We start from the raw sequence: 22884 nt of genomic DNA on the forward strand, positions 1-22884 counted from the left end.
ATGAGACAATTACACCTCCATAAAAACGTCGGCAATATGCACTTCTGTCGCCTATATATAGAGTTTAACTTTTTATGCAGCAGTTTTACCATTACTGTAGCTCAAGTGAACTGTCTGGGCTAGTTTTAACAGTTCAAACCTTTAAAACTATGATACATGACAGGTTCTTTAGCTTGACAATACTACGCAGGTAATTAAGATGCCACCAATTTCATAGTTGTAAATTAATGTATTATTTATGAATCTCATCCGACTTCTATAAAAAGTGATGAAACTGCCTGTAAACTAACTTCCTGTGAGCCTCTCATATGATCATAAGCAGTTCTTTATGGTTCCCACGAGAAAGGGAGCAGGGATGTAAACAGTCTGGTGTGCACGCGCGCAGAGGATGCTGTTCCCAATACAAAAAAAGGAAAAAAATCCAGTTCAATATGACTATGACGACAATATATGACTTTAATTGCTGACAACCGAGAATCGCTGTATTTCACTGTGGGAACAGAAAGACTGATCAATAAACAGTGATCTGAACCTGATCCCGGTTCGACGAGTGAACACGTGACCCCCACGCGGCCACTGCGGAAGTTCCACCACTCGCTCCTCGCGCGGCCTCCCCGCGCGCTCCCGTCAGACCATGGAGGAGTCCTCCGGCACTGCGGCAGCAGGAGCGCGTCTCAGCCGGGACAGACCGCAGCTCAGGCGGCTGCTGGAGCCCATCGGCCGGACGTGAGGAGCAACAGGCGAGGTAGAGATGAGAGACGCCGATTGTTGCCAATGGCGACTGACACTCGTCATTTGCTTATTTTGATAGATCTCTAATAAATGTTTAATGGTGACACAATTGATGTGATTGCAACAACTGTTTGTGTTGGGATGCAGTTCTCGGTGGCGTAAATGTGCACGCAACAGGCCACTGGTGTGTGTTGTGACGCAGCGCTGAGTGAGATGGAGCAAACCTCAAGAGTTAGTTAAAACCCGCGTTTACTTGCAGTTCTGGCACGATTACAGTGAAGTTAGAAACTCCCGTCTCCCGGGACAGATCACTCTGGCTGTAGTGATGGCATCCGGGGGCCTCTCTGTAAGATGGTATCTGAGTAATGAGCAGTTCCTGGCTTCTTTTCAAACACACATCAGCAGGTAGGTGATTGCCTTTAGACGAGGAGGGTTAATTAATCCACACGGATGTTCTTTTGATCAGAATCGGCGAGGAGGTGATGATCTTCCAAATATCTGCACTGTTGCAGTCAGTTACAGAGACATTAAGCCTGATGCCACACCGACGCTGTGTCTGGAGATTTGACTCCTGATTTAATAGTCTAATAGTTTCAGGATTTTGTCACTGCAGTTTAACTTTGTGAAGCTCCTGTTTTTTGTTTAAATTGAGATTAAAGAGGAGTTTGGAGTATCAGCAGTCACTCACAGTCACACACATGTGATCTCACAAATATCAGCGGGAATGGAAACTCCTCTTTTTTGTTTGTTTTTGTTTCTCTCTTTTTTCTCTAAATGTCAAACTCCATAATTAAGCTGTCAGCGCGGTTTATTTACACTCGGACTGGCTTTGCCATCAAAAACACTGAAACTAAAATGTGAAATGAATCCCTTACTCTCAATGCTCCCCACGTTTGCCAAAATAAGCATTAGACGGTAGCAAAAATGCCCCCTGCAACCCTAAAGTGCCCAGTGTGTGTTATTCCACACCTAATGTTCCTCCTGTGCGACCTGAACCCCCTGGCTCGGCTCCCGTGGGCAGCTGCTACTGTCCGTCTGTGTGGCTGCGTCTTCTTTGATGGAGGGGCTTCTTGTGTGCTGTGTGGGCGAGGTTAAAAATAAGAGGAGGTTTTTGCGCGTGTCTGTTGTTTAAGCAGCTGGCCTGGATGTTTGTTTGTCTGCTGTGACTGCAGGTGGAGCCGGTGGCCTCTAGGTGCTGTTCTCGAGCTGGCTTCAAGGGCCCCGTCCCCAGCGTTAGCAGCGAGTCTCGGAGTCAGCATCACCTGTCTCTTCTGTTAGACCGTCTGACTTTTTGACCCTTTCTATTCAGTCTGTCAGTAAAAAGGTCAGATGGGTCAAGTTATATATACATTACATACACACAATGTGTAGCACATGTGGCACTGAGACGCTCAAGAGCTTTTATTTATACATAATTATGTGCGGCAATTCTGACCGTTAATTCTTGCTTCCACTACTTTGATGGGGACAGGCTAAAAGTTACTGGAAAAATCTCATAATTAGGGACTTTTTACAGGTCAGCAATGTGAATTATGGGAGAAAAATGCAAAAGACTTTTTTTAGAAAACAGTTTTTTTTTTTGTTTTTTTAGAAAACAGTCATTTATGTCAGTTTCAACATTTCATACTTTCTTTCTAATCCCCAAAATTTGCTGCTGCGTGCACGTGTGTGTGGGTGGGCAGGCGGATGGATGGGTGTGTGTGTGTGTGTGTGTGTGTGTGTGTGTGTGGTTTGTTTTCTCATCCACACTGAGGGGAGCATGAGAAAATGGCTTTGCGTTTTCACAGTGGACCACCAGCAATGAGCCACATATCTGTAAATATCAACCGCTTGACTTGGTTTTAGTGCTCAAAAAAGAAAAATAATCATGGTCTTTTAAAAGAAATTATTAACAACATCTAACCATTATTATTATAACTATATGTATTTTGTGTATTATCTAATTAATCATCAAATATTTTCCGGTATGGCTCTTGGAGAGATCTGGGATCGTATTGTATGAAAGTGTTTGATGTGTTCTATTCTCGAACGTGATCGAACCCAATTTATGCCCAAGTTGTGCTTCATCCTGCTAGTGAGGACAAAGCAGGTTACCATGGTGTCACCTCATTCACCAGCATGTGTATTCACACATGCCATTTGTTGGTGATGACATCATTCCATCATTCCTGAGGCCCATTGTGAGGCTTCCGGGGCCACAGGTGACTCATATGGAAGTCACGGCATTAAGAATCTGCCTGGAGAACACAAAACATAACGAGTCAGACTGGGGGGGGGGTGCATAAGACCTCGCCAACAGGCAGGAAGTGGCAGTTTTTGCTCTGTTTTCTTCATCATGATACAGTTATTTTCTAGAAGCGTCCATAAAAGCGTGCCTCTCTTGTCCACCCGGCCACCGCCAGCATCAGACCTGACGACCTGCGAATCTGTGAGAACGAGTTTAAAAAGTTCCGTCTGTCTCACGGTTCTGTCTGACCTTAACGGCTCCGGGTGATTTATGACGGCAGGGCGAGCTCCAGAGAGGGGTCGCGCTGTCGCCGGGATGTCCAAAATAGACGCCTTTTCTTCACCCACCCGCTGGGTGCATTCGCCCCGCTCAGCCTGGACTGGTCACCGCAGAACAAGTGTTGGATTACAGCGCCTGGATCCCCTGAACCAGCCTGCTGGAAGCCTCCATCGAGTCTCATCTCTCCCGTTTGTTGCTTCCACGTGGGCTCAGACCCACAGAAACTGTTGGCAACATCAGATTTTAGACGTTTTATCGGACTGAAGACTTTTGCTGTCTATAAGTAACCAATACCTTTGAACGTGTCAGGGTGCCACACAGAAGTAGGACATCTTTAAGTGGGGCCTTCAACCCCCCCCCCCCCCCCCCCCATCCCTTGAGAAGCCCCTTTATTCTCTTTGAGAAGGCCATTAACATCGAGAGGGTAAATTTCAAGCTAAGATGTATTTTGTTCTCCTGCTGTCTTCACAGCTGCTACCAACATTTGGCGTTTTTGAGTGAAGTTGTGACAGAAGATTCTTGTGCATATTGATTGATGGGTGGGGGGTTAAAGTGCTCGCAACCACCCAAAAACTCTCTGGATAAAAGCTTTTTGAAAATCTCGCTTCCATTTCCACAGAGTCATCCTGATGATTCCAAGAAGACGCCATTTTGTCAGAATGCCCAAGTGTGCAGCCTTGCTCTGACCTCCTCGTGCTCTGCGGGGGACTTGTGTGTCCAACAATGTTAACTGATTTACAGAATGATAATGAGGTGCTAGCGCTCTAAGCCCGAGTTTGGGACGGCGCATTGTTGAAGTGCCGAGGATGCTGGAGGCAAAAATAGAAGGCCAAGGATGGAGGTGTGTTTGTTTCCAGCGCTGCTGGGAATTAACAGCTTCCAAACTCTCTGTTCCATTAAGGCCTTTGTAGTGCGCATGCACACACACACACACACACCACACACACGTACACACACACACGTACACACACACACACACACACGTACACAGGCGCGCACACACCCACACATACACACACACACAAAATAAATGCTAACACTATAACATTTCACAGAGTAACTTCCAAATACAGTAATGTCACATCCCGACAGACTTGTTTTACTGTCTGTTTTAATGTGTCTGCTGCTGCTGCTGCTGCTGCTGCTCAGATGTTGCCAGCGAGGTCAAAGAGAACAGCGACGGCAGAAACGAACCACATCCTACGTTTTAGCTTAGCATTTTAGAGACTTTAAAATAGCTGCATTCAACTCGGTTCAATGAATATGAAATGCGGGTTCAGAAATCCCGTTGTTTGAAAGGAGGAACTCTTTAAGTCTCTATTTCGGATGTGCTGGGCGACGCCGCGCCGCTGAAACATCATAGCGTTGTGAAACGGTAGCTAGAATATCTCGTTTGACCCGGTCGGGTCAGCGCAGAGACAGCGAGACAGACGGACGGACAGGGAGGCAACCGCTCGACCCGGCTGGGACACGTGCGCATTTCAGTCCCAGATACCAATCGGCCAACCTCGTTCACGCATGTCTTATTTTATTGCCTAAGTCCACCTCGTACTTATTAAAAAATAAATGTAAAAATAGCATCTTTGACCTGTGGGTTATCACCAAAGCTACAACTTCTCATGAATATGGTTTGAGATGATTTCAGATGAGGTATATTTACATCAAATGTATTTTGAAACTTCATGCTACAGAGAATGCTTAAAGAGAAAACAGATTCCAACAATTGTCCTCAAATTCCTCCCTTCACCTGCAGCAGCCTCTGGGTCACCGGTTCCCTGCCCGCACCTGTACATATATTTAATTATCAGCACTGAAATTCTGTGGTTTTAGACTGGAAACCTGCTGAGGATCCCCTCCAAGTTCCTTACTCGCCTGACCTTTAGCGGACAGCTGTTGGACGGCTCGCTTCGCCTGTTAAAGCTGCAAATATTAAATCAACACGTCGCGCGGCCCTTCATTGAGGAATGTCGCTGTTTAACGTCAGAAGGGGCGGGACGAAGGATTCAAGACGCTTTAAATGAGCGCGTTTAGCTGCTCCTGACAACAAGGTTTGTTTAGAGATGTCGGAGGAGGAGAAACTTCATCAGCCTCACAAGAGCCAAACATGTGAAAGTGACACAGATGGACATGAACAGCCTGATGGGACGCGTCCTCGGTCTCCAGCGCCCCAGCTGGAGGACAAACATTTTGATGTCGTTGCCATGGTTATATCCTCATGACCACCTCTGGTCCACCTCCAGGCCTTTTTAATGGGTGACGAGACAAATGAGCCAAAGAGGGCACGAAGTGACTCAGAAAGGACGACGGGACGAGATGAAACGTGTGTTTGTGAGGGAGGTTGGGGGTTTGAGCGAAGCCAACGTGTCCTCGTCCGTTGGCTGGGCTGCTTCAGGCCGGTCGCCCTTGTCCTCATAACTCTTCCTGTGTCTTGACTGTGCTGACCTCTGACCCCTTCACATCACAGTAATCAGATCACCAACACGCCGCTGAATGAAATTATGTTTTAAAAGTCATTGATTCATCATCTTTTTCAAACTATGGTTATAGTTTACTTTCCCCTCATATTTAATTCCACATTCCAGAATTTTCCTAATCATGGATATACTTGATGATGTCATTCATTTTCGCGTGTGGTTCACTGGGAATGGTAAAAATATATACTGCACATATAATTGTAAAGGTCCTGATCCAAACCTAATTTGACTATTTAATCACTATTAATTCTCTAAGACCTTTACATTTATATGGGCAGTATATATATTTACCATTCCCAGTGAACTACACACTATAATATACTGCTGTTCCTAGCTCAAGGACCATGTTCCAGGAGGGTCTCTATCTGGGGGGTCAATGGTGACCCTAATAATGGTGACCTGGAGAATGTCATTTCTTTGGTCCTCTCCCTCTCTCTCCCATCTGTGACTCTTCCCCCTCTCTCCCTATCTATCCCTTTTTCCTTCTCTCTCCCTCTCTCTCCCTCTCCCCCTCTCTCCTCCCTCTCTCCCTCCCTCCCTCTCTCTCCCTCCCCCTTTCCCTCTCTCTCTCTCCCTCCCTCTCTCTCTCTCTCCCTCCCCCTTTCCCTCTCTCCCTCTCTCTCCCTCTCTCTCTCCCTCCCCCTTTCCCTCCCTCTCTCTCTCCCTCCCTCCCTCCCTCCTCCCTCCCTCTCTCCCTCTCTCCCAGCAGCTCTGAGCTCTCAGAAACCAAACACAGAGCCGTGAGTGCGCAGAGATCGAGGGGGATAAAGAGAGAAGGGGAGGTAAAGAGACAAATCAAAGCTCAGATGAGGGATCAGCGAATGCTCATCCTGACGCTTTCATGCTGTCTTAACTCACGCAGCATTTTGGAAGAATGGATTTCATTTTGGCCCCCAAACCCCCGCGCAGGGGCAGCGGCCCCGTGGATGGCTGCGTCTGGATTACTTCAGGAAGCGCCGCTGCTGTTGCGATGAATGAAAATGATGGCGTGCAGAAAGGAAGATGGTAAAGTGCAAAATCTGCCCTGTTTACTGGGAAATGCTTGACTTTTCTCCCTGTTCTGCTCCCGGGATTATTACATAACAATACTCAATCATATTGTAACTCAGACTGGCTTTAGAGCCTCAGATTTAAGGACTGAAGAACCTGTTTGTTGTGAGACGCTTGTTTGTTTTTTCCAATAATAACCACCCGTTTGGGCAGGGAGCTAAAGAGTTTCATCTTTCAACATGTTCACCACTTCATGTCACAGCTGTGAAGCTCAACTCCAGACATAAAGTGAGCATCCTTGCTTTAAAACTCTACATCGTGACATATGCAAGATAGCTGCCGCAGCGTGCTCTGGCTGCTGCTCTGTGCTCTCTGGAGTGTTTGGACTCAAGGTGAGGGGCTCAGGTTGCAGAGCATTAAGGCAGATTTCACAAACCAGCCACTGTATCTGCCTCCTGCCCCGCTTGACTATTTACTGGCATGTGAGTCACGCTGGAGCTGCAGCAGATCTGGGGTGAAGCAGCCAGTCTCATGAGAGGTGATGTTGGGGAATATTTTGGCCCTGTTAAACATCCCCTCGTTTGTGAATGTGTGTTTTTTCTGCCTGTTGCAGGAAGGGTGTGTCTGGTTGCGCATAAAGTCGATATTGTCTGAGCCTAACTGACAGGGAGGATGGATTTTAAAAAGCCCGCCCAGCTTTCCTGTTGGTTAGACTTGCTAGGACACCCTTGCATATTTGCCATGTCGTTGAGGCCAGAGTCCATTAACCCGCCTATTCCCGTCTCATTGGAGTGACCTCAATGTTTGGGTATTTGTTCCTGTGTTGACCAGGTTGCACAGAGCATCCTTTTTTCAGCTAGCAGAAGGGCGTCTTGTCTCGTCTCAGTGACTCAATGAAAATACGCGGCAGACAATTTGTTTGCAAAACTAAGAATCCCCAGTTTTACACGCTGGGTGTGTAAGAGCAGCAAATTCCCTCACCTCCATCTAACTGCACATATGTGAGCTCATGTGTGCGCTGGGTGTGATTAGTGTGATTTTCACCTGTTTTTCCTGTATCTAAGTGGTGGTTTGGGCCTGTTTGTCAGGAAATCTGCCGGTGTGAGTTACATTGAGAGCTGTGGGCTAATTACAGATGAGCAGAGTGTGTGAGTGAAAGCTAAACCAGACTTTAATTTAATAACAAGCCCAGCACATACACAGCAGGCAGACATGTCAGCTCTGTCCTGACCGGTTTAAAGAGGCGCGTGCTTCATTCATAATTCCCTTTATGTGCTTTCAAGCTTTTAAACACAGACCTGATTCCTACTTTACAGTCACTTTCAAGCTGTCCTGCCGATCAAGGTCGTTGTGATCAGTGTCTGACTACCACGAGCTCCTAATTGCTGAGTCCATCTGAAGCTACTAAATATACCATCTCGCCATTTCACAGCTCTGCAGCCATGTTTGTATTTTCACTTGTATTTATGTCCAACCTCAATATGATTCACTCGGTGTTGTGTTCAGGCGTCAGCAGGTGTTTGAGAGACTCAAGAGTTTGCCTTCTGTGCCTCTCCTTTCTTACGTTTCTAAATAAAGGCAAGGCTCTTTACCTAAAAGGTACACTCCTGTCTTCAAATCCTTTTACTCCCCTGTCCACAAATTTGATACCTTTTTCCAAGCAACCTCTTTCCTAAGCTGAAAATAGCAGAGAATATTCAAATATTTATAGAACATGTACTCAGAAGGTTTGTCTGAAAAGAGGTGATTGTGTTTTCTGTCTGGGCTCTATGCAAAATACCTAAAATCAAAGAAGATGTTTCAAAAATATACTTGCAATGTGGATTTGCCAGCAAAGCGAGCCTGATTTCCATGTGAAAAAGTTAAAACCAATGCCAAACAGATTTGAGGATAACTAAGATTTGACGTTGATCTTATCTGTCTGTTTGAACAAGGACGCTCTTCTTTCTTACATTTTAACAGCACGCCTGCGGTGAATATTGTCCTGTGGTTTTTCATGGCACCACTCGTGCTTCAGCACTAATCCACTTATGCCACAATTGAATTTTTCTTCAAATTTCAAAATAGGTTCAATTTTCTCTTAGCTGAACAGCAGCTGGTCAGAGACGGTCTCTGATGGACGTGTGTTGAAGGAGTCCCTCCCGAAGAAAAGAATTTAAAAGAATTGGTTTAAAAATGAGGTCAATCATTGTGTGTAGTTCATCCACCTGGATTTTCCTTCACCAACAGTCTTTTATTAATCAGAATAGAGAATTAGAGGCTGAACACCAACACAAGGCTACCATGTATTCAATTCATCTTTTAAGTCCACAATATTGGGTAAATACAAAAGCGTCTTTTCCCTTTTTTTGGGATGAAAAGCCTTTGACATAAACACAGGAAATGGATTCTTTTCATACATGACATGACAGTAGCCCCGTTTGTATACTTTAGCGTTTGGCTGAATTAGATCATTTGTGTTTGTTTAAAATTTTCCCAAGCATCCAATGTGCGGACTGTCAAACAAGGAGGACTTTTGGGAGGAAACATCACAGAATTCTAAAGTAATGGGACCAACGGATAATAGATGAAAACTTTGTCCATCACAAATCCACCCAGATAAATTCGAACAACAGCCAAAGCATAATGTCCCAAATGGGAATGCAGTTATTCCACAAATGTCACAAATCACCATTATTTAAGTGAGTTTTTTTGAGTTGAATATTTTGTTCTTGTCCAGGCAGGAACCCGCTCAACATCAGGAATGTTTGATGACTATTTTGGTTTGATAATGACTAGCCCGAGACATTCAACCTGTCCTCAGCTCACATACTGGGACATCTTATCCAGAGTGATGCAGGCATCGTTATGACTGACTGTGGTTAAAAAGACAGACAGAGAGAGAGGGAGAGAGGTAATTTGGCAGCATGCTGGCAGGACAGACAGGCCCATACATCCCAGTCACGCCCCATGAATCGTGGAGACACAAATAAACTGCGAGCCGGGCAACAGTAGCTAATGATTTTTTTCTTTTTACAACCAATATTATTTCACTGTTGTCTCCTTCTGTTACAGCTCCCAGCAAAACTAAGTAAACATCATTGTACAGTTTTCTTAACAAGCTTTGATTGGTTCAGATATCTGTAATTTCCTAGTAAACAGTAACACGATTGGCAGTGACATGTTGGAGTTAATGAGGCCGGTCGTCAGATTCTTCAGGGTCATGATTTACTACACATTATTCTCCTCTCACCGCATCTTTCACCCTTCTTTACATTCTCCCATGACTGTCCTCCCCCACATCCTCCCTTCTCCTTCATGTTATCTCGATGACCACTGCTGTTTTGTCCCAGCGGGACAGGGCAGGACTGACCAGAAAGGTCTGAGTCACCGCGTTATTTCCTCACTGTGGTTTGATGTGCGAGCAGATAGGAGGGAGAAAAGCATAGTAATGGGAAGCTCCCGAACAGCTGAGATACTGCACATATTCTGGGGAAGAGTGAGAATTATTCTCTCTAAAATGTCAAACAGCTCATCTTTTAATTGGCTTAAGGGAGTAGAGGACATTACTTGAGTAGGAACCTTTAGGCTTTGCTTCTCAAAAGGATATATACCTCCCAGTGGAGCCTCAGCAACACATGCACTGTATATACAATGACCCCTGAGGTCGGCTGCCATGGCCTTTACTGAGCTAAATAAAGCCGAGCCTAAAACAGGGCCCCGGAGCCCCGGGTTCAGGTCAACGGGAATGTGAAACCATAAACCAGGAGTTGAGCTGGCCTTCAGAGACGCCATCACACACCCTGTTTACTTGAATGTTTACTGTCAGGCTCACCAATGTGTTTAATGAGCGTTTGTGTTTGCGTAGCCATTCTCTCGGTGGGTCACAAGGTTGAGGATGAGGGGTGTGCGCAATTTACTGTGAGGTGTCGGCGAGATGGAAGCAGCTGACCCCGAGCAGCAATGAAAAAGATTATTATCGTTCTAAGAAATCAATGACCCGCCTTTGCCCATTTACTGGAATTTGACATTGGGGAGTAGAAAACAGCTCTTTACGGGGTTCTTTGTTGCTTTTTTATTTATGGGAGTCTTTTCTTTAATAAAGGCATTTATGCAACGAGTTAATGTCTGCATTCCACCCAAAAGTCATAAAATCAGTCAATTTTGGAACTGACCTTTTTTCCTCCTTGTGTTTCTAGAACTCGGATCGCCTCGAGAGTTCGATCCAGAACCTTCTCTCGGTGCTCTACCCGCCCTTTGAGGCCACTGCCCCGACTCTTCTCAGCCAGCTCTTCCAAATCATTGACAGTCATTACCACGGCGATGCCCTACGCTGCCTCCTGGACTTTCTTGTTCCAGCCAAGCACATTTTAGACACTGTTCAGCAGGCTGCGTGTGTGAGTGTCTTATCTGTGACCCACACCTTCTCCTGTATCACAGCAACGGTGATGTTATTGTGAGATTATTCTCATTTTTCTCCTGCAGGCTCTGTACTCTGATGTACTTTTCCTGTGTGAGGGATGGCCTCTATGTTTGCATGACCGGGTCGTCGTCCACTTTGCCCCCATCGATCCCTCACTGCTTCGACCGGGTGATTTTTACCTCCGAGTGGCACCATTTTGTGACCAGTCAGCACGAATCCTGGTCTGTAGCCTCCTGGAAGAGGAGGGTTTGCTGGTAGAGGTAGTGGAAGAGACCCCAATCCCTGAAACATCCTATCCGTGTATATTTAGCCGCGATTGGTTAGAAGAGTTCAACCAGGGCCGACATGGAACTCCCCTCAGATGGTGCCTGCTGGCCGCTGAGCAAGGCGTGGTGAGGTTACCATGGGAACTGGTGGCTGTGCCTGATTTTGTGGATGAGTCCACACGCGCTAGGACTAGCATGGCTTCTACTTCTCCCCCATGTCCACCCTTTCTACCTTCACTTTCTCAACCTACAACTCCTCTTCGTCCACTTGAGAACTCTTCATCCAGCCACTCGGTTGTGCTCTCCGCTACAGATGAACCTTGTGAAAAACAGTATCCTGTAACGATTCAAAATTCAATTTTAGCACCTTCCTCAAATTCAGCCCTCTCAGTGGAAACCAGAATTCGCCCAGCGAAGCACGGCATTGCTGTGTCGCTCTGCTTGGTGGACACGAAAGCAGCTTCGTCATCTAGACTGGTCAGATTGAAAGAGATCGAAATGGAGCCTAAGCCTGTTGGATTAGTGTCCCCTAATAAGTGGGACAGCTGCTGTACTGGGACAAGCCACCATGCTGCTGGAGACGCGCACGACAACAGATGTGAAGATAATGGTGTTTCTGAAATAATAGAAGATAAAAATAGAATTACTAAAGAAGCAAGCAGGAGCGGGCCTGCGGATCACACTGCTCTGCAAGGAGAATACATTGATATTTTGCAGGCGACGATGCTTTTTGGTAGTAACCCGTCCCTACTGGAAGAGCAACAGAAGTCAGAGATGCAAAAGCGCATGCAAAGTGGACCACAGATGCAAAGATATGCACCCAGGCCAACTCAGACACCACCATGTGCACAAATGGAGCCCCAATGGCAGCCCAACACTGCAGCCTTGGCTCACTCGCAGCTGCCTGCGCCTCCAACGCTGAGTCACTGTCGAGCTGAGGGTAACCGCTCATTAAGGCTGGACATGTCAGAACCGGGACCTCAGTCTACTACCAAGCATTCCCAACAAGCCCAGCCTGAGTCCCTCTCTTCTTCTCATTCTGTCCGTGCAGTCTGTTTCTCAGAGACACCCTGCACCCCGTGCACGAGGAGAAGACAATCCGGGAAGGTTTCAAAAGCTCAGGAGCTGCGCTGTCGTTACAGGGACTCCTACCAGGCTGCGCTACAGAACCCCGTAGCCATTGAAGAGGAGAGAATGAAGAACATGTTAGCTGTCGCTGAGGAAGGTCTGTCACAGTGTGATGGCAATTTACCTGACTCTGCTAATGAATGTAAGGGATTACCATTTAATCCAACGATGCCACGCCAGCCTCATCTCTCTGTAACTGAAGCCATTTGTGAGGAGTCGGGGGAAAAGAACACCGTTTCATACTGGAAACCTGTAGACCCTTATTCTCCTCCCTGTGTGGGTTATGTTTTCAAATCTGACCAGCTACCAGAACAGAATAGTCAGAAGGAAATGGATGGAATTATTGACAATATGAATGGGTCAGCTATATCAGCAGGAACAGGACTAAACCCTGACACTGATCAGCGGGCGCTCTACGCCAAACACCACAGATTTCCGTTAAACTCAGGTGAGGTTTCGCATAGGAGCATAAACCTCACCACGACTGGCAGCACGGGATTAGAGCCAAATTTTCCCAGAGCTCTGCCAGTCCTGCAGAGCAGACGCGACTCTGTCTCAGATGGAAGATGTTCATCACTCTCCACAGCTGTGGTGGAAACCTCAGAGAAGTGTGAGCTGGTCTTGGTGGAAGGTCAGAATATTAGGAGAAGAGAAAATGGCGAGCTGTGCTCTGAGATTCCCCAGCTTCATGTGGTCAAATGTAAGAACAGCACAGCTTTTCGGCTGGTCTCGCCAAAGATCAGCAGGAGGAAGGCTGCTGCTCCAGGTACAGAGTGATCTATTTGTAGCACGTGTTGGGTTCGGGTTTAACATGCCTCATTTATCAAATATCTGCTTTTTCCAGCTGGTGCTCAGTACGGCAGTACATCAGTTCCCAACACGAATGACCACCAGACACTAAACCCGTCCCAGGAAAATCCACCCTTGGCATCCAAGACGCAGAGAACCTGCCAGCCTGCCTCTGCCTCCGCACACCCCCGACCTGACCACCTTCCCTTGGGATCCCCAGACCCCAGAGCCCACCCCTTGTATTTAGGAGTAGCCTCTCTGACAGGTAAAGTTAAAGCACAGTGAAGACCTTTACTATTCTTCCAGACCTTAAAGATAATTCTGTGATTAATTGCTTTTATGCATAATCTAAAAAGAAACCTGGTCTTTGTCTAATGCTGGCTGTTTTTTTTGGTTCAGGTGGTAGAGATAAAACAGGCAGGGCAATCCTAGAGCTCTATGGGGGTCACTGGGGATGGAGTTCAGCTGTAACTAGCCAGGAGCTCTTTACGATGCTGCTCTACTTCTACTCTATCAACAGGTACCCTTTTGAGAGAAGTGTTGCATTCAAAGTCAGATTTTTGTCATTTTGGGCACATTCCTAATCTGTTGTGTCTGATTTTGCATTTTTGTTGCCACATCGGTGGCTAGAAGAGAAATTAGACAAGCAGGACTGACCCTCATTTTCGATGCGAGGAAGGCGATTCCTCAGCCGCAGCTCTACAAGGCTTTAATGACGCTTCAGGTAAGATGGAGAGGAATAAATACCACAGCTATCTGTTGATTAGGGCTGTTTTTGGGCACCCGAGTGTTCATTGGGGAATAAACTATTGCAGGAGCAGTTTGTCCAGGCAGTAAACAGCGTTGTGCTGCTCGCGGACAAAGAGAGCAAACTTCGGCCGGAGAGGTTCCCCGGAATCCGGGTCAGTTTGAAGAAAATGTACTTTTTCATAATCATAATCAAAATATAAGGTTGTCCTGTTGGCTCACCACTTTAATGAAACGAAGCTCAAAGAAAAAGTGACACTGTGTAATTCCGTTGCAGACCGAAGTGGTGACATCAATGAAGGCCTTGTTCAGGCTGGTAGACGCGAGTCAGCTGAGTTCCCATTTGGAGGGATCACTCACTCACAGCCACTGTGACTGGATGGAGCTACACCAGGTGAGTCAGTCAAAACACCCCAATACCACTTCTCTCTTTCCTCCTTCCCTGCTCACCATTTATTAATTTCCACATTTTGCTCTTTAGAAACTCTTCCCATTTGTGTCTGACCTCCACGAGGCTTCGGGTCTCCTCCACAGAGCCATCGGAAAGCTGGACGATCCTCAGAGGACGGACAGCACGCAGGTATGTCTATGCAGTCAAATAGAATTCCTTGGCCTTTGGCCTTTGATTGTCCTACAAACTGTGTGTTTAACTCATGAAAAGTAAGTCTTTGTCATGTTCTACACTTATCTTTAGACTCTCCTTGGCTTTTCTAATGCTCCTTTCAGACTGTGCAGCAGTGCATGATTGACCAGAAGACTTTCATGAAGGATGTTCTGGAGGACAGTCGATTGGTGAAGTTGCAGAGGGAAGGTGGCGCCATCCTGGCCAGACTGAGGAAGGAGAGTGACCTGAAATATCCCCACTGTGAGGACTTCAGGTAAAACAAATCTTCTGCTGTACTGTGTGACGTTTCAGGGGGATGGTGATGCCCTGAGACTGAACAGTTTGAGGTGTTGAGAGGGTGTATTTCTTTGTTAAACTCCTGTAACTGCAGCTTCAAATGGGCTAAAATTTCAATTCCCTGGTTTTAATTTGACCGGATTCCGGTTTCCTTACTTGCAGTGATGCAGTGGAGTCTGTGAGCAGCTTATACAACCACGTAGAGGAGCAGGCCCATGTTCTGGTACAGAGGACCAACCTGTCCCTGGAACACCTGGAGTATCTGCTGCAGCTCAGAGAATTTCAAGGACATTTCATGCAGGTACATTCAAGTAGTAAGAAATGTCCTCTGTGTCCTCCGTTAGGACAGCTACAGCCCCCGACTGACAGTCTAATGACAACATAAACATAAATACGGGAACACATACATGTGTGTGCAAATAATTTATCAAGCAGATTTATGACCCGTAGGATACTGAGCCTGAAATGTCTCCATTGTGAGACTATTAAAGGTTTATCTTATCTGAATCTGTTTATGATCAGTGTTACACCAGTGTTTTGGATTCACGGTCTCTACAGATGCAGCAGTGGTTTGATGTAGAGGGGGAGCGTCATCTGCTGGAGGCAGAATCAGTTGAGGACCCTGGGGACCGGATGGAGCAGGTCCTCAACAGCTTCACTGGTTTCCTTATCGAAGCCAATGTGAGTTTTTCTCCCCCTGTTTCACTGATGTGTTTATGTTTCTGTCCTTAGTAAAATCGATCTCTTTCTTCGACCAGGACCGACGGCATCACGCCATGACCTTGGTGTCAGAGGCGGAGCGACTGCAGCAGAGCGGGCAGTCTTACCCAGAGACGGAGGCGTTTGGGGCTCTGGTGAGCTCCTTCAAGTCAGGCCTAGAGGACTTTCTCTGCAGGGCGGAGGCTTGTGGCCGGGAGCTGCAGGTCATGGTCAATGTGTGTGATTATTGTGAGCAGGTCAGTGAGTTTTGAATGATTTTAATGCAGTTTTGCCAGTAACATTTGAGTAAGGAATCCTGTTTAATCAACGCACAGGCTACGGCCCTGGCCAATGAATGCACTGGGTATCTGAACCAGAGTCAGTCCAGAGTGTGTTCAGTCCAAGACCGAGACCAAATAACACCAGCCAGTCAAATCCACTCTGAGCCAAAGCAACAACAAGGTCAAGAGTCGTCACTGACCACAGTGCAGCCGACCACATGCAGCGTTCTTTTACGTGGGAATGAGAACTCTGTCCTCCAGACCTTCCAAGACAAGTTCAATCATTTCAGCCCGGAGAGATTTCAAGAAATGAAGGCTGAAGCCAGTGCCCTGCGCAGCTCCAGGGGCATGCGGGTCTGGAATATAGCTTGGTTGAGATGTCAAGAGGCCAGGCAACAGCTTCAGGAGAGAATGCATGACCTGGATGATGACTTTCAGCAGGACCCGAATCCCAGTTCCAGGCACTATATCGACGTGGAGAGCATTAATGTCCAAACACCGCCGCCCAGTGGCCGGAGTCTGCGTGTGCAATCAACGCCTGGACCAGGACATCCAGATTGGGAGGATATTCTTTCAGGAGAGAAGGATTTAGTGAAGAGTAAAACGCTCCTAAACAGCAGTGCTACTAATTTAGCAATAGCCTGTAGTGACCTCACTGTTAAACCTGAGGATGGCAGCAAGGGCTCAAAAGTCCCACCGCAGTCACCGAACAGGTAATCTTTATTTGTCACACTCATAGTCGTTTCCCTTGCAACTAGCACAAATGTGTGTCACAATAATGATCCCTCTTTTTTATGGTGAAGATCTACCAAGAAAACAGAGAAAGAGCTGAGGAGGGGGCAGCTGAGCAGAGTGAGGAGCGAGAGAGATGCCGCTGCTCTGTCCCAGTCCCACACTGTTGGCTGCCAGTGGTTTCCATGGGGACGAGGTCTTCGGGTAAGGGCGGCGAGCCACGAGTCGTGCGCCTCAGATGTAACGGCGACAGGGTTGCCTCCGGCCCGGGAGCAGCAGGTCCGATCCCCTTCTCCGTGCTCCCGCCACGGTCAGCCTTCTTGTCGCATTCTGCAGGAGGCTCAGAAGTACCAGGTGTCGCGCCACGGGAGCTTCTGCTCAGAGGGGTCGTGCACGAGCGCCCGTGGGGCCGTGGGGGGGAATGAAACGTTATGCTGCAAACACTCCAGCCTGCCCATCGGGAGATACGAGGGAGGGTTTTGTTTGGCAAGTCCACCGGAGCAGGCCAGCAATTCTCTGTAAGTTTACAGGTTTAAAAAAAAAAAAAAAAAAAAGTCATTAATATTCTTTTAAATCTTCCAAATCTTAATGCCATGCACTATATTCTGTCTTTAAGCCTACAATGAAGTACTACAGGTACTAGTTCTTGTTGTTCTCTTCTCTTTTCTGTAAAAACAAACTGCTGTTCTCATCAAATCTCTCCTGAAGATGCTTGGATGTGTTCATGACAAACCCCATCATACATTCTTTGCACCACTGAACAAAGCAGATCTGATTCTGAGAATATTGTTTTTCTCTTCTCAGTAAAAAAACCCAACATTTTTCACACCCATTCTGGTTTTCATTTCCTGTTGTGATCCACCCTTCTGTATCTGCACTGTTGTCTCCACATGTTGTCCTCATTATTCAATAATACAATCAAATAACTGAATCTAACATATTTTATATTTATATGGAATGTTATTTTTGTGATTGAGATCAGCTGACGTTGGTTACGTTCCTCTTCCAGGAGGCTGCAGCGTGTCCTGGAGGAGCTGCTGTTGACAGAGAGAGAATATGTCCGCTCGCTTGGCTACATCCTCACCCATTACCTCCCCCTGTTGGACAGACCAGACATCCCCCAGGACCTCAGGGGCAAGCGGGGCATCATCTTTGGTAATCTGGAAAAGCTGTACGACTTCCACAGCCACTACTTCCTACCAGAGCTGGAGGCCTGTGAGAGGGAACCCGCCATGGTGGCCCGCTGCTTCCTCAGACATGTCAGTCCCTACTTTACGACTTATAACTGAGTTTTTCTTTTTGGATTCATTTAAAGCAAATGTTTCGTTATTGAAGTAATATTTTTGGCAGAGTAAAAGCTAAAGGTGACAGGATTAAGTAACCTATTGGGGTTTTTTGTTTTATGTGGGTCCTTTAACAGAGAGAGAGTTTTGGCCTATATGCTCTGTACAGCAAGAACAAACCTCAGTCTGATGCTCTGATTCTACACCGTCGACATGACATCTTCAAGGTCTGTTTGTTTCCACACGTCTGATTTGGCACGTAGGGGAGGGTCGTCACAAGATGAAAACTGCTCCTGACAACACCAATGATGTTAAAAAATGTATGTAATGATGTAAAGAATGGGTGACATTTTGCCACTTATTGTTTTAAAGGGAACTGAATCCTGCCACATGGCCCAGGTCATCATGTTGTGGTCATACAGGCAGCTTCTAGCTAACAGGAAGTGAAGCTGGTGATTTTTGGGAGCTGTAATCATGCCCTTTTGTCATATTTTAGCAGAAGATACTGTTTTAACATAACTAACATATTCTAACATGACACAAAGAAACACCGTTTCAGGTATAGGTGGGTGGGACTTATCGGTTTACTGCAGTCTACCACCAGGGGGCAGGCAAGATAACTTGATTTAGCTTGAATTTAAATGACGATTGTGTCATAAAACCTTATTTTATGCATCTGCTTTTCGAGCCATTGAGACTAACTGGTTTGACAGATGTGTTGTTGGGTGATAGCCGCGTGTTTTCCAGCGTTTCTCTGTTTCCCCTGGCAGAGGAAGCAGCAGGAGCTGGGAGACCTGATGGATCTTTCATCCTACCTGCTGAGGCCCATTCAGAGAATCAGCAAGTACAGCCTCCTGCTGCTGGACATTCTAACGCTAGCTGGCTCACACAGGCCCAAAGGCATGACCCAGGATCCACTGCTCTCTACGGGCGTGTGTGGCCCCAGCGTGTATTTGCCCGACCTCACGAGCACCGAAAGGGAGCGGGAGAGGGCTGAGATCCAAGCCGCCGCTGACCTCGTACGCTTTCAGATGCGTCACGGCAACGATCTGCTCACCATGGACGCCATCAAGGACTGTGACGTAAGTTGCCATGAAGGCAGGTTATGGCCGAAACACGGAGCGGCAATGACACTCGCTCGCTGGTTTTCTTCCTCTCTCAGGTGAATTTAAAAGAGCAGGGTCAGCTGGTTCGCCAGGACGAGTTCACGGTCTTCTACAGGAAGAAGAAGTGTGTGCGGCGCGTCTTTCTTTTTGAAGACCTCATCCTCTTTAGCAAGACCAAGAAGACGGACAGAGGCAACGACGTTTACGTCTACAAACAATCATTCAAGGTCCGCGCGCACGTTGGGCCGTGACAGGACTCTTGGGGCACGAGCGCTTGGCCTTTGTAGCACCTCAGGTGTCTGATGGATCTCTGTACTTCCTCTCTCAGACGAGCGACATCGGGATGACGCACCACTCCAGCATGAGCGCTTTGTGCTTCGAAATCTGGTTCCGCAGGAGAAAAAGGGAGGACACGTACACATTCAGAGCTTCCAGCATGGAGGGGAAGAAAGCCTGGACCGCCGACCTGGAGAGGATTCTGTGGGACCAGGCCGCTCACAGCCGAGGTCAGAAGAGCAACACCAGGACACATTTAGATTTTCCGAAGGGCCCAAATGAAGTGACGGGTTTGAAACGCAAATCTTTCAGAGCTGCGTCTGCAGGAGAGGGTGTTCATGGGGATGGCCCGCAGACCCTTCATGGACATTCATCCCAGTGACGCTGCCATCTGTGACCGAGCCGTCACCTGTGCCCCTCCTGACAGAAGTAAGCCCCCACATTAAACATGGCTTGAAAATAAAAACATAGTTAAGGGACAATGAAAGTTATTTAAGGGATTTTTTTATAGCAGAATACTTTGATACGAGCGCTAGATGTTTAGAAGAAGCACTCTATAAGGTAACGACAAGTTATGTGACGTCTGGAAGTCAAATGTGAGACCACCATGGACTGCAAACATACAGTCCTGTGCACACGTGAATGGTTCCTCAGACATTATCCAAGTTTCCCACACTGTCCTTTACTCATTTTTTGTCCAACAAGTGCTCTGTTCTTTAACATTTTAAAGATGACTGTGTTTTCCCTTTTTTCTATGCAAAAATGCTATGCTAAAATCCTTCTGACTCGTAATCCAGTGAATTTTCTTCACAACTGTTTGGTCACCTTTTCACGTTTATCAGTGGTTTCGAGTTCATCATCATCAGGTTATGACTTCAAATGGTGAAATCCTTTTTTAGCTAAACAAATTTTGGCAAATAAACTGAAATCTTCATCAGCTTCAGCCACACTAAACAGTCTGTGCTAGGTCACTACCATGCAAAACTAAAATACAGACATTAAGCCTCTTGTGCTAAATATTAGCATCTTAACAGCGTGTGCATGGTAGCTTTTTGCTACGCCAAAGGCCGCTTTCATAAGCATGAAAACTCTCAAACTTGCTTTGTATTTTTGATTTTTACATTAAACAAAACTAGCAAAGCCTAAATAACCGCTGCAGTCTCACCTGTCCCCTCACCGCTCATAAACCCCATTATGTTGATGGTATCCATGTCTGTCGTCAGTCCCTGTGGCGTGTTGTTCACACAGGGGCTTAGACTACCCCCGACCGCATTCCATCGGCTCTGGCAGCACCGCATCCACCACCTTCAGCCAATCCTCCTCCTCCTCTGGACGTGGGTCGCTGCCACCTGCTGGTTATCCAGGGTCCCAGTCCCTGGGGGTCGAGGCCAGTCCTGCCCTTTGCTCCTCGCCCGAGGCCGTCGGCGAGAATGAGCTCAACCCTCATCCTCTTCATCTGTATCACCTTTATCGCAGTCGTGCTCAGTGGAACGCTCATCATCATCTAAGTGAGTGGACGGGTTATTGTTTATTTCTGACTGATTAGTGAGACTTTTAGTTAAAAATGCGAGAACAAATCATGGATGCCCAATGCAGAGAGCTAAAACCTGAATTTAAAATAAATGCAGGGCAGGAAATTAAATGGTCGTCTGTACCAGAAACCATCACCACCTATTCACACAAACCAGTCCGATGTTGTTTCATCCCTGTAGCTCCATGAGACAGAAATGAGATGGAAACTGTTCAAAAATGTAACGTTTTCTGGTCCTAATATAGGCAACAACACCGAATCATCTTCAGAACGCATCGACCTCTTCAGCAGCACCGACCACAGACGCCTGTCTGCTATTGGCGGAGAGCTGACGGATGACGAGTCGTCCGTCAGCTCCCGCAGCTCAAAGCCGACGCAGCTGGCGGGATGTCAGACGCCGCGTTTCAGGATAAACAGCTCGCCAGATCTTAACCGGAAGAAACCCGACATGGTCCCCAAACTGCCACGTCTGGCTGATGCTGAGGTACAGACTGGCTGGCTGTTGATGACGGTCTGGAGCTGCTTTATATTGTGTTTACCTCCATGATCAGCGTCTGTGTGAGGAGTGTTTCATGATGTCTGTCTATCTCACGTTGCAGTGCAACAACATTATAATTGGGAAATCAACGGAAGTGTAGCCCTCAGTGCCCGTCTGAAAGGTGAGCGCGTGCGTTGGAGCCCCGGCAGCCAGTGCTGACTGAACAGAAATATTACAGTCAGAGAATCGTCAAGTCTTCAAGCAGTTTCTTTTGTGACCTTTATTGTTGCAGATCACCAGATCAGCCTCTCCTTGATGTCAGGTCAGGAGGTCCGTCCGGTCATTGGGCCTCGTCATGCACTGCTACAGCCTGATGTGGCTGCCTGACGGGCCACAAAAGAAGAAGGATGACTGGTTGATGTGGTTCAGACCTGCAGGTTTAATATCACATGTAAAAAACATTTTTACCAACATTGGTTAGCAGAATGTTCTGAATCCAGAACTAAACATAATCGCTGCTGCTCTGCTGCTGCTGCTGCTGCCGCCTAAACTGAGATCAGGATCTCTGAACCAATTATTCCTTTAATTTATTGGAGACATTTGTCTCATCTATTCATTTCTTTAGTCACTTAAAGCTACATGACAGTGATGATTATTGTTGGCATCATTAACAGCTCGCATGTAATAAACAGGACCAGCTTTCATACTGCATCTGGGAGCAAACGCTTCACTTCTGCTCAACAGTGAAGCAGTATTTTGGTGTTTTTATGTTTTTTTATTTAAAAGTTTGCAGGTTTTTGACGGTTTTTAAAGTGTTTTGGTTACCAAAAGAGATGCCGAGTGGAGCTTAAGACGCGGAAGCACACGGATGGATGTGTGCTTCTACAAATGGAACATATTTAATGTTGTGCTGAATATACATTATCATTGAGGAAGGTATTTCTTTTTTCCTCTTTTTATTCCTTTTTTTGGTACTATTGTTGACAATTGTTCTGTCTTGCACTGAAATTCAGAGAGAATTCCTGTATGAACTCATTTGTGAGCGGGGACAGACCACTTGTGTTTGTTTTTATAGTGGAGAGACAAAAAGATCCAATCAAATATTGTATATAACTGCAAATACAGAGCAGATATAACTTTGCTTCCAGGGTCCACGTTTCCCAGCTGCCCACTTTAATGAAAATAACTAAATCAAAAAATGTTTTTCGTGTTTTTATTGTTTTCCATTTCTTTCTTGTGTTTCTGTGGTTTTTCTGTCTCTAAAATCCACAGTAGCCAATTACCACAAACTGAATAAAAGGAAAAAAAAGAGACTTTTTTTGGCTTCTTTCCTTCATCTCATTAGTTCTTCAAGAGAAACCAGACAGTTTGTTCCAACACTGACGTGTTTCACTTCCCTGTTGTGCACAAACCGTCGTGTCCTCTTTACATTTATAAATTCGGCTTTTCCAAGTTAAAGCTGATGCCTGAAAAGAATTTAAGTAATTAAAAAAAACAAAACACCAGCTACATGCAACAGGAACATAAATTAAATTGTTTTGTTACATATTTATTGTCATGTCT

General features: G+C 46.4%; 1 protein-coding gene across 3 annotated transcripts; it reads left to right on the forward strand.

Annotated features, from left to right (window-relative positions):
- Positions 1-6401: 6401 nt before the first annotated feature.
- LOC130530529 (uncharacterized) lies at positions 6402-22822 on the forward strand. Of its 3 annotated transcripts, XM_057041773.1 has the most exons (26): positions 6402-6494; positions 6575-6717; positions 10881-11078; positions 11167-13264; positions 13343-13552; positions 13687-13807; positions 13918-14011; positions 14103-14189; positions 14312-14428; positions 14516-14614; positions 14761-14912; positions 15098-15236; positions 15494-15616; positions 15694-15891; positions 15970-16628; positions 16719-17165; positions 17657-17906; positions 18068-18157; positions 18701-19012; positions 19093-19263; positions 19365-19542; positions 19625-19741; positions 20536-20820; positions 21089-21327; positions 21443-21502; positions 21614-22821. In XM_057041773.1, exons 2-25 carry the CDS (start codon positions 6715-6717, stop codon positions 21479-21481), a joined length of 6426 nt encoding a protein of 2141 aa, XP_056897753.1. In that variant the 5' UTR covers positions 6402-6494; positions 6575-6714; the 3' UTR covers positions 21482-21502; positions 21614-22821. The 3 variants fall into 3 exon arrangements, with proteins under 3 accessions (XP_056897753.1, XP_056897754.1, XP_056897755.1); XM_057041774.1 differs by having other exon boundaries at positions 6432-6717; positions 20569-20820; positions 21614-22822; XM_057041775.1 differs by lacking the exons at positions 21089-21327; positions 21443-21502; positions 21614-22821 and having other exon boundaries at positions 6432-6717; positions 20561-20702.
- The last annotated feature ends 62 nt before the right edge of the window (positions 22823-22884 follow it).

Source organism: Takifugu flavidus, chromosome 8 (genome assembly GCF_003711565.1).
Source record: "Takifugu flavidus isolate HTHZ2018 chromosome 8, ASM371156v2, whole genome shotgun sequence".
In the NCBI taxonomy this organism is placed as follows: Eukaryota; Metazoa; Chordata; class Actinopteri; order Tetraodontiformes; family Tetraodontidae; genus Takifugu; species Takifugu flavidus.

Bases quoted from the DNA above. Each gene is read 5' to 3' on its own strand.
- LOC130530529 (XM_057041773.1), top strand. The intron at 15,892-15,969 runs GTCAGTGAGTTT...ATCAACGCACAG, and splicing joins TGTGTGATTATTGTGAGCAG to GCTACGGCCCTGGCCAATGA. The intron at 17,907-18,067 runs GTCAGTCCCTAC...GTCCTTTAACAG, and splicing joins CCCGCTGCTTCCTCAGACAT to AGAGAGAGTTTTGGCCTATA.